Source organism: Rana temporaria, chromosome 9 (genome assembly GCF_905171775.1).
Source record: "Rana temporaria chromosome 9, aRanTem1.1, whole genome shotgun sequence".
In the NCBI taxonomy this organism is placed as follows: Eukaryota; Metazoa; Chordata; class Amphibia; order Anura; family Ranidae; genus Rana; species Rana temporaria.
This window is the reverse complement of record NC_053497.1, coordinates 144503028-144514887: the sequence shown is the minus strand read 5'-3', so window position 1 is coordinate 144514887 and position 11860 is coordinate 144503028. Positions and strand designations below refer to the sequence as shown.

At 45.4% G+C, this 11860-nt stretch overlaps 1 protein-coding gene across 2 annotated transcripts; it reads left to right on the top strand.

Moving 5' to 3' along the window:
• The first annotated feature begins 904 nt into the window (after positions 1–904).
• SET (SET nuclear proto-oncogene) lies at positions 905–9188 on the top strand. Of its 2 annotated transcripts, none has more exons than XM_040324731.1 (8): positions 905–1334; positions 1940–1997; positions 5063–5205; positions 6290–6393; positions 6478–6591; positions 7340–7510; positions 7590–7745; positions 8938–9188. In XM_040324731.1, exons 1-8 carry the CDS (start codon positions 1262–1264, stop codon positions 8959–8961), a joined length of 843 nt encoding a protein of 280 aa, XP_040180665.1. In that variant the 5' UTR covers positions 905–1261; the 3' UTR covers positions 8962–9188. The 2 variants fall into 2 exon arrangements, with proteins under 2 accessions (XP_040180665.1, XP_040180666.1); XM_040324732.1 differs by having other exon boundaries at positions 7590–7749.
• Positions 9189–11860: the final 2672 nt, after the last annotated feature.

The window sequence follows — 11860 nt, the reverse complement described above, 5'->3', positions numbered from 1 at the left end:
TAGCGCCGCTATTTTTAGTGATGCTATACTGTCGGAATTGCCACGGAATTCGGCTGCTAGTGGTGTGGTTTTAACCCCCACTAGCGGCTGAAAAAGAGTTAATACCGCCGGCAGAGGCACATTGCCGGCGGTATAGCCGTGGTGTCCCATTGTTTTCAATGGGAAGGAGCAGTAAACACACCGCTCCAAAGATGCTGCTAGCAGGACTTTTGGCGCGGTCCCGCCAACACATCGCCTCAGTGTTAAAGCACTCAGGCTTTCACACTGAGACTGCAGGGCAGGAGTTTTTCAGGCGGTATTTAAGCGCTATTTTTGCGTTAAACTGCCTGAAAAACTGCTCAGTGTGAAAGGAGTCTTAATGTAAATAGGCTCCTGTATGCCGCTGTCTGAAGCAATGCATGTTAGTGGAACATCTAGGTGTGAATGGGGCCTTATTGCTCCGTATATCAAACTTTGACGTTCACTGCAGCGTAGAAAGTAAACCTAGACTGAGGTGTGTGAGGTGTCCCACCTGGGACCGACCAGCAGGAGGTGCGCACACAAGGGCGCTCGGCCCGCTCTTATCATTATGTAACACTCCCCTCCAGCCAGGCACCTACAGGGTTACAGGACACTGGTGCGCGGGGTGGGCGTGGCCACATCACCCACCGCCGCGTGCGGCGGGAACTGAGCGCGCATCCGCACCACGAGCTCGCCATGTTTTCCCGCCCCCCTCACGTGACCCCCCCAGCCTCGCGCCCGTCCCAATCCCAACAGCTCGCCCCACCTTTCCCAAGAACCGCTGGAGGAAGGGGGAGAGAAGGAGGGGCTTTCGATCGAAAATGATGCTGGAAGTCCCGCCCACCTGTTAGCAAACCCCGCCCCGCCCTTGTTGGAGGAGGTGGTGCTGCCTCGATCCCAAGAGCGGGAGCGCGTGTTGGTGCCGAGCGCAGTGCGGCCCCTCCCCTTCTTTTCTCTCTCACTCACACAGTGGTGGCGAGCGACATTTACCTCACACACATACACAGCGGCGGCCATCGCACTTGTCTGTCTGTAGTCCCGCTCCGGGCTGCCCGTCAGCATCTCTCAGGCCGTACAGGAAGGAGGGGATCACTGCTGAGGTGTTCCGTCCTCCCCCCTCCTCCTCCCTTCCCAGGAGCGGTCCCTGCACCGCCTCACCGAGGAGCAGCTTCCTCTCTCCTCCTCTTCCCTCAGCAGCCAGGCCACAGCCTGCACCCCCCTCTCCTCCTCCGCTCGCCTCTCTCCCCTTCTCTACAGCAACATGTCGGCGCCGGCGGCCAAACTCAGTAAAAAGGAGGTGAACTCCAACCACGACGGAGCGGACGAGACCTCAGGTAAGCCGGGGTACCGGGGAGGGAAAGAGGAGGGGGAGGGCGGCCATTTTCCACAAGGCGCGCTGCCCGGGAAGGCCCCGGGGAGAAGGCGGGCTGCGCGCCGCACGAGGTCCGGGGGGAAGGCGGGTGGGAGAGTCGCCGGGCGGCGCTGTGCCGAGGCCGGGAGGGAAGGGCGGCTTGGTCCGGCCCGGGTGGCGCAGGAGGGCCGCCGGCTCATTGTCTTCCGCCATGATGCTTCCGTCCTGATCCGCATGGCGCAGGCCGGGACACGGGGGCTCCTCGTGGGCACACTCAGCGGCTGGGCTCCGCTATCACCTTCCCGGGGGAGAAGGGAGAGGGGTATCCGCGCCGCTTCCACGTGGGTCTCCGGGGCCGCAGGGTTCGTCCTTCCCGCTGGACGCGGCCTGTGTGAGCGGCACTTCCTGTGAGCCGGGAGACCCACGTGGGTGAGAGGGCCCCGGGATACCGGAACCCTCTGCGTGATCAACGATCGGTGTGTTCTCCCGCCAATATACCCCCGTGCCTTCTACACCCCGCATAAAGTATATACCCCATCCAATATATATCCCCCATCTCATCTGTCTTTGTTTTGTTCTCCTCCATAGAAAAAGAGCAACAGGAAGCCATCGAGCATATCGACGAAGTACAGAATGAAATAGACAGGTAATTGTGTACAATGTGTGTCCCCCCCCTCATAGGGTCACCTTCAATACTTCACTCGTTACATGGAGGAAACTCAATGTGGTTTTTTGTTGTCATTGGAGATTTCTTTTCATGTCCAGTTTTTGTGATGGGAATCTTCAGTGCCTGTGCCGTAGATTTCCCTTTATTTCCTGCCCTGTCTTAGTGCCATTTGGTATGTTCTTTACAAGATTTCTCGTGTCCTGTGTGCCACTGATTTCCTTTCCATCTCCTCTCATGGGTTTCTTACTCTGCGTTCACACCTGAGCGTTTTTCAGCTCAAACGCCCAAGCAAAATCACATTCATTTCAGATTTGAGCGTTTTGTCACTCGAAGCTCAACACATGAGCTTCTTTGGGGTAGTTTACAGGCGTTTTTTTTCTGTTTTTTACTTTGACCTGTACAAAATCATGACAAAAACGTCACTTTGAAACATTCAGGTGTGAATACAGCCTCGGATTTCCCTTTCATGTCCCATTATTGTGCGTTGGGGGAAATTTTTTTATTTCCTGTCTTAGATTTCACTTCCTGTCCCATTGTGGGCTTGGTTGGTGTTTACTTGATGTCTTGTCTTTATGGTGTTTTGGGGGGGGGGGGGGTCACTCCCTGTCCCATCAATGAGATTTTGCTGATCTATTTGCTGATCTGTTTGTGTGCCATTTGGGGAGATTTCCAAAAGGAGACACTGTGCTACTTTGTCTCCTTTTGGAAATCTCCCCAAATGGCACACAAACAGAACAGCAAAATCTCACTGATGGGACAGGGAGTGAAGAGATACTACTTTTCCTGTAGACCAGCAGTTCTCAACATTGGTACCCCCAGTGGGCCATGTTTCCAGGGTTTCCAATACTTTACATAGCTGCTTTTAAATCAATATCATGGTATTGATAAGAGCTATTTTAAGGGAAGTTCCCAAAACATGGCCCATTGGGGGTTCTTGAGGACTGAGGTTGAGAAGCAATGCTGTAGACCAGTGGTTCTCAACTTCTGTTCTTGGGACCCAATAACAGGCCAGATTTTATGTATTACCATGAGAAGATGCTGACTAGAATATTGCAATCACTGAGCAGCGAATTACCTGTGATGTCTTTCAGCTATCTTGTAAACTTGGCCTGTTAGTGGGTCCCGAGTACAGGAGTTGAGAACCACTGCTGTAGATGCAGCAGAAAGGGAGAGAATCTCAAGTGTGCGTGTAAATCCATTTTAGGTGGCACATACACCATACAATCTACACTACTTTTGCCCAAAGCTATGTAGTAGACATTTGTTTCACTGTTTGTGATCAGCACAACACAACTTAATTATTTTTTTTCTTTTGTGTTGTAGCGCTAATCAGTACATTGAACTTGTATTGAATCGGGCAGGCCATTCTAAGATTTAAAGGATATTGTGTATGGTCAGCCTACAATCTGACTAACTTCGTACTGCCCTTCCTCATTTGACGTTGAAACGATTGTTTTAGAATTGTACAGTTTTTTTGTTTTGGAAAATCTAAAGGAGATTGTACAATCTGGTGTATAGTCAGCCTTGGTGCTTTTACTAAAACATTCTAATTGGAAGACTTTCCTCTCCTCTATTCCTGTTCTGGTGACCACTTAAAACTTTGGGGTTTGGTCACAAAATCAATGATGAATCTGTATTCTCTTTATAAAGTTTGATTGCATTTTAAAATAAACACGGAAGCTTGAAGTTTATTTTCTGAAGGGAATTATAATGGCATCCTTGGAGAATTATATACCAATTATGAGTTGTGGTTTCCTTCATTAACTGTGCAGACTGGACTAGCCTCAGTTAAACCACTTGCCATCCGCCATATAGCAAAAAGACGTCAGATACTCTTTACCACGTGATCAGTCGTGTTTAATCATGATGTAACCAGGAAGAGCCGTTGATCCGCTTTTCCTCACTCACGTCTGATAGATGCGTGTAGAGGAGAGCCGATTAGCTGCTCTCCTGACGGGGGTCTGTGCTGATTATCAGCAGAGCCCCCCCTCGGATCCTGCCCAGGACCACCAGGATGGCCACCCCATTGGACCACCAGGTATGCCCCTGTAAATCACCAGGCGGCTGCCAATCTGTGCCCACCCACAATGCCTGCCAGTGCCACCCATAGGTACCCATCAATGCCGCCTTATCAGTGCCAATCTTCTGTGCCACCTCATTGGTGTTGCCTTATCAGTGCCCATCAGTTAAGGGAAAATACGTACTTTATAAAACTACTTTTTTCAAATTTCCTTTTTGTTTTAGCAAAAAAAAAAAGCCATTTGTGGGAACAAAATTATTTGATTGGGTACAGTGTAGCATGACTGCGTAATTTGTCATTTAGATAGCGCTGAAAATTAGCTTGGTCAGAAAGGGTGGTTAAAGGGGTAAACCTCATGGTTTTTCACCTTAATGCGTTAAGGTGGAAACTTCTGTCACTGACCTGAGTCCTGTATTGCCCCACCGGAGACGCGCTCTTCCCGGGTTCTCGGCTCTTGATTCGATTGATAACGGCACAGCTGTTGGCTCCCGCTGCTGTCAAGCAAATCCAATGGGACTGGGGCAAGTCCTACATTCAGCGTCTAAGGACACCAAATGCACTTCTCCTGGGGAGAGGGTTATATGCAGGGAGGAGCAACCAGCCTTGCCGGTGGACCCCCAGAAGTCTAACTGTAAAACTAATTGTGGAGGTAAGTATGACACATTTGTTTAAAAAAGTAAACAAAGCTTTGCGATCACTTTAGATGGTAAGTGTATCACAAACTGCTATAGTCATCTCTACTTGTGAAGTAGGGGTGACTATATAAACAGTGGGGGGTGTGCTGAATCTGTGGACCACTTTTCTAGCATCGCTCCTATAATTTTTTACAAAAATGTCTCGTTTGCCAGTTAGTGATAACAATTGGTGATGCAAAGTGCAGTAAACCATGTTAAACACTGAAATTTCATTCTTCATTATCTGCTCTTTGTTGGTGTAACATTTACCCTTGATAAGAAATTGGCCTTTAATGTTTGTAGTTGCTTAGATGGCAGTTTTTGTAATTCCAACCATTTTCTCTCTTTAGACTGAATGAACAAGCCAGTGAGGAGATATTGAAAGTAGAACAGAAATACAACAAACTTCGTCAGCCATTCTTTCAGAAGAGGTCAGAATTGATCGCCAAAATCCCAAATTTCTGGGTCACAACATTTGTCAATCACCCACAAGGTAAAAATCATGTTTAGCCTAATATTACTCTAATGTACATCGCAGGTGTGAACATACATTTAGAGATCAGAATTTTAGATCTTATGAAGATTGCCCTCAAACTTTTAATGCAGCTGCATGAGATCTTCATTTGTGTCCATTCCAATCCCTTTTTCATATGTTGAAGGCACAGATGTCTTTCAGGCCAATTTCTTGTTTCCCTCGCACTTCTGCAGACCCCTGCTTTCAAGCAATGCATCCAGCTTCGTCCCAGCAGCATAAGGAAATGGGGTGCACTGTGATGTAGAAGACTCAACTTCTGACAGTGGGGTGGCTCTTGACATCTAATGTAAGGGGAGCTGATGCGCTGGACATCTAATCTTGAATATGCAACCAGCCCTTTTGAGGACAATCATAATGCTGATGCGGCCCACTATGAAATTGAGTTTGGCCCCCCCTGATCAGTGCAATTATGTAGTGCAACTTGAAAGTGGTTTGCATATTCTATGGGGCCAAAATCGCACCAAGTAGTACAGAAACCTTTTCACTTTTTCCCCCTCCTACTGTGCGTGAGTTGCATGGATGTGAACGACCACCATTAAAAACCATTACATTTTTTTCCCTGTTTTGCAATTCTGTGCTACTCAAGTAACATTTTAAATCATGGTAGTGTGGTCGGAGCCCTAAAGTGAAACTCAAGGCAAAACTTTTACTCTATACAAAAATGTGTATGAGGGTGTTATAACCCCCTGTCAGATTTTTGCTATCTGTGTCCGATTGGGGAAATTTCTTCTTCACCCAAAGCAAAGCAGGAAGTTAGGAGAAATCTCTCAAGTCACCAGCATTGAAAGTTTTCCCCTCCCTGTTCTGGTAACAACCCAAAGTTGGTATTCTTTCACTCTTGGTGATGGTAAGCTAGACAACTAGAAAGCTGATTTCATTAACTGGGACACACAGCAATAATGTGTTCTGATTCCTCTTTACTGTATCTAAAGCTAAACATTTTGCCTCTAGTTATTATTGTAGTAGATATTGGCAGTTGTGTTTGCACGGATCATGGTGGCTTGGTAACCATTTCTAACTTTTATTTTTCCCTCTTTTGCAGTCTCTGCACTGTTGGGCGAAGAGGATGAGGAAGCACTTCACTATCTCACCCGGGTGGAGGTCACAGAGTTTGAAGACATAAAATCTGGATACAGAATAGATTTTGTACGTACAATGAAGTATGTTGTGTGGTTTACCAGTCTTGACTGGAGAACTTGGTGGCTAACCCTTTATCTTTCTCTTTGGCAGAATTTTGATGAAAATCCTTACTTTGAAAACAAAGTTCTCTCTAAAGAGTTTCACTTAAATGAGAGTGGCGATCCATCCTCAAAGTCAACGGAGATAAAATGGAAATCTGGGAAGGTAGGAATATAATGGACATAAATTAGAAGGTTGCTAGTGCCCTTGGTAATGCTTATAAGGAATGCAAGTAGGCATTGAATCGAATCTTGTTTTTTTTTTTTTTTATATATGGGGGGGGGGGGTCTCCATCTAGCTGTAAAGAACCTGTAAGCAGTGTATATAACATCCCTTATGGTTTCGGGTGTCGCTTTCCCTGGCTGACAGGGAAAATTAGTAGAGCCAGACCTGCACTTGGCTTCAGTGCCTAAAAACACCCCTATTTTTTTTAAAAATTATTACAAAAGGGACTTTGTCAAATGTTTACACAAAAGCACCCCCCATGTACATATAAATGTAAACGCTGGGGGCGCCTATGTACACAAACTTTGCTTGTGCTATGTGTTCCATATCGCTGCATGCATTGGAGTTGGTGCAATAATTCTGGGTCCATTATTAATTTCTGCCCCCCCCCCCCCCCAAACTGACCTTTACAGGCTTTTAAAATGTTGCCTAATGTAAAAAAAAACAATGTGCAGTCATTACGCAAACATGTAAAGCGTTAAAATCTTGTAAACAATAAATTTGCATTGGTGAAATGATGGAAAAGTTCTGGTTGCTAGGTTTCACTCTTTCCAGTCATTGCCCAAGTTGGTACAAGGGCAGTGTATGTAGGCAGTAATCAGGATCTTTTACCTTGCAGAAAGTACCGTTTTCTTAAAAAAAATTTTTGAAATTGTTCTTAAATTGAGGTTTTCTGTTTTCACTTTAGGATTTGACGAAGCGCTCTAGCCAAACACAGAATAAAGCCAGCCGAAAGAGGCAACACGAAGAACCTGAAAGCTTTTTCACTTGGTTCACGGATCATTCTGATGCTGGCGCAGATGAGCTGGGAGAGGTTATAAAGGATGACATATGGCCTAATCCATTACAGTACTACCTTGTGAGTAACATCTACTTTAACCTTTAGTCATCTCTACATACGTAATCAGTGGTAGCTAAAATTATACATTTTTAATTAGGTTCCAGATATGGAGGATGAAGAAAACGAAGGAGAGGAGGAAGATGATGATGACGAAGAGGAGGAAGGACTTGAAGACATTGATGAGGAAGGGGATGAAGATGAGGTTGAAGGAGAGGATGATGACGAGGAAGATGAGGAGGGAGAAGAGGCCGAGGTATGTACGTAAACCTTCTTTTTACTTATATTATGCATGCAAAACTGTTTTATAATCAAACGGCAATTTAGTGCTAAAAATTTAGAGAATTTTAATCAAAACTGGAGCATCTGTATATGCCAACCAATTCTATCTTCAAACTTTAAAATAATTTGGAAGCTGTTTACCATTCTCCAGTTTTGATAAAAGTGCATTAATAAAGATTAAGGTTTGGTGCCCCTAAGGGCCCTTTCACACTGATGTGTTTGTGTACAGGCTCCGCTTTGCTTAGCGGGGATTGCTCCGTCGAATGGCAGGTCTGCCTCTGTGCTAGGACCAACCTGTCAGTGCCGCTCTCCTCTATATGGGGGATCGGATCAAGACATACTGTGGAGCCCGTTTTCATCCGATCCACCAGACAGATGGAAAATAGGAATTCCAACCGTTGCACTTTAGCGGGTCGGATGTTTGCGGGCATGTCACCGCTGACATCCGTGGCTCCATAGATCTGCACTGAGTGTCTTTTCTGGTCCATCTAAAAAAAACCGACAGGTGGTCCGCCCGTGTGAAAGGGGCCCTAAAGCTTCTTAAAATATCTAGGAACCCCCATGAAAACATTTCACCCCTGTAGCAAACTTTGACCTTAGCAGGCTTATTTACAGTAGATGGCATTGGACTACATAGGTTGCCATGTGGGTTGATTTAGTTCATGATGTAAGTTGGGATGGGTCATTGGGATACATTTCTGTTGGGCTCACCAGCTGCCACTGAATTTTGTTTGTCCAGTCCAAAACTGTTAGCAAAGGCTAGCACTAAGGCCCCTTCCACACTGGGGTCAGCAGTAAAGCTCTTTTTTTTTTTTTCAGCGATTTACTGTCTTATTTGCCGGGGTATTTGGGTGCTTTTAACCCTGCTAGCGGGCAAAAGGGTTTAAACCACCCACAAAGCGCTGCTGCAGCAGCATTTTGCCTGCGGTATAGCTGTGGTGCACATTTAATGGGCATGAGCGGTATACACACCACTCCAAAGATGCTTCTAGCAGGACTAGCCTCGGGGCTTTCACATTGGAGACAGCAGCGGCTCTTTCAGGTGCTGTTTTTAGCGTTTATAGCACCTGCAAAGCGACTCGGTGTGAAAGGGGTCTTGAGGTTTTACTAACTTTTCTTCGCTGTATGTAACTCATACTCTATTTTTTTTTTTTTTTGGTTTACAGGAAGATGAAGGCGAAGATGATTAAGTGATTGCATTGTTTGGATTCCACCCCTTTTTTTCCTTTATTTTTTATCCAGTCCCTGGGAGCAAGATGCTGTTGTGTTTATTTTTATTTTTTTTTGTTTTTTTTGTTTTTTTGTGTGATTGGTCGCCTTGTTCTTGGTCCCTTCCCCTCTTTATCATGGTTCATATTTTTTATTTTTTTTGGGGGGAGAGGTAAGAACTGAGTAAAAATACAGTGAAAATCTCTAACCTTGTTTTTATTTTATTTTTCCCCAAATCCATTCTGAAATCAAAACTACAACCTGTACCATCATAAGGTGTATGCAGAGTCTTGTGTCCTCAGCAACTTGCCTTTGGTCTAAGCTGAGGTCTTAGAACCTGTGTGGTAGTGCATACCAGTCTAGTCTTTCCATAATTCTTTCCTCTCCTGTGTATATTGGGCTCAGAGGTTACCATTTCCATGTGAATATGGGAAGATGGCAGTTACCAACATGTATCAGTCTATTTTTTTTTTTCTTGTTTAAAAAAACGTCAAAAGAATAAAAAAAACAAATATTGTGGGGGGAGGGGGGTAGTCGGAGGGAGGGTTTTCAGAGACAGCAGGGAGGGGTGGGAGGGCTAGGTTGGGCATTTTGGAAATATGGCTTTTCTCTCTGGCATGTTTGTGATGTTTTTCAAGACATCCATGCAGTTTAAGACACTTTTAAAATGGTAAAAGCTAAACTAAATCTCCTCGATGGCTCTCGGCCCCGACACAGAAATGGACATTGTCAAATTTTTTTTTTCTTTTTTGGAAAGGAAATAATGCTCAGTTTTAAACGTTAAAGTGTACAAGTTGCTTTGTTACAATAAAACTAAATGTGTACACAAAGGGACTGCTGGTTTTCACTCAGTTTCTTTCTTTCCTGCCTGTACGTTTTCACTCTTGGTTTTTATTTCTCTCAGGCTGATATTTAATGTTTTTGATACAGGGCATTTTGTAGTAACTTTCAAACTAACCTGCTAAGCCAGAGGCACATACTGGTTGTAAACCCCTATACAGCCAGCAACTCGACACTCCTACTATGGAGTTTTTGGTCATTTTTGTAACGTGCTTGGCAAAGGTGTGTAGGCACTTAATCTGATTCCTAGTCTGTTTTAAATCTGCATTTGTCAGAATTTTTTTTTTTTTTGGCCTGTCAATCAACACTATATGAATAAAGTAATTGGTGTGATCTGTACGTCTTATTGTTTATATTGCAAGACATCATTCAGACCTGTTGGTATCTAGGTTAAATGCCTAGACTGTCTTATGCGCCTTTTTAATACAACAGTTTTGAGTAGATATATTGAAATTCTTGCAATAAAGTGTCTTCACAGTATGGCAGACTTGCCTTTTTTTTTTAGTTTGCACTCCTCCAGGGATCACTGTTCTATACCTGTTGCTGCCACCACCCATATAGACTAGTCTATATATTTTATTTATTTTTTTCTGTGGCTGATGTGTCTCCTGCCCAAGTACAATCTCCTGGCTCCACTTACTGCATCTTAATCACCTCCAGAAGTTAATCCTCTGGCCAAATTAACTAGCATCAGCTAACATGACAATAATGTAACTTCTTTACATACCTTTTTTGTGTTTTCTCACTTTTGTATGTTGACAGCATGAATCACCTCTGGCAGCACTTCTCAACAGTTTAAAAATAAATAGTGGTGGGGGAGGGAGCTGCAGCACTCAGCCTGTGACACCTATTCACAGCTGTGCCTGTTCTGTGTAATAGGGGCACAGGACTCTGATCTAGGAGCAGGGGTCTTCAAAGGATTCCTTTCTTTTTTTTATTTTTTATTTCTTTTTTTTTAAAGTGTATTTTGTGCGTGTACTTGAGAGAGGAGCCGTACTTCAGGAGTTGGGAGTAGGCAGGCCTCCCCAGAGGCAATTTGCCACCTTTCTCCATGCCCCGGGTGGCAATGGTGGGTGTGTGAGGGGGTCCTACCACACAGCCCGCCCTACCTGCTCCGCTTTGAAGCCCAACGGGGCAGAGGGACTCCCTATAAGGGAGTGAGAGGATCTAGCCCGCTCAACCAGCCCCGTTAGTCCTTCGCCTCTCTTTAGAGACTGCGTGGTCAAAGTGCGTGCATGTTAACCCAATTTCGAGTGCGTTTAAGTGTGGTGGTTTTTGTGGGAGGGGGGTGGGCGTACTAAGCGCAAGCTTACCTCGCATAGCACACCCACCGGGAGCCGGGCTGAGACCACCAAACTCCATTCACATGTAGATGAGACCGGGATCCGAACTTTAGCTGCAGAGGTGAATGGCTTGTCGGCGCAGTGCCAATCGCGTCGTGCCACCGCAGCTCCCAGGATTCCTTTCTTTGTGTTGGCAGCAAAAATGACTACAGATGCATAGAAAACGTATGCAGAAGTGTTTTTCATCCGTTATCGCCCAACGTCACTTGGTATGCGTATGGGTTTACAACCACCATAACTTTCATTGAGTTGATGGGGTTTGACAAACTGGAGTGTAACTGCTAGTCATCCTACTGTGAGGCTTTCTGAATGCATAAGCTCATTATGGTTCAGATCTGATGGCAATATCACAGCTGGGGGTTGTCTAAATGCAGCAAATGGTAGAGGGTAGTAGTTCCCACTAGCTTTAGGCTGGCCATAGATGATGCAATTGGTGTTGATGGTGAATGCCTTTTGAGCTATTCGAGGAGCTGTCCCTGCTGGGCAACACAGTGATTTCTCTTCCGTTCATGGACGAACACAGCCGCCTTTGACCTTAGGGTTATATCCGCTTCCTTCCAGGAGAGTTAGGCAGAAAAAAAAGCACTTTTAAGTGTTAACACTTTGCTCAGTGCAGCTCCTCCCAGGGGGCGTGGTTCCCTGGGTATAACCCACACCCTGCTCTAGCAGCCTCAGTTTTTCTTTTCTGCCTAACGTC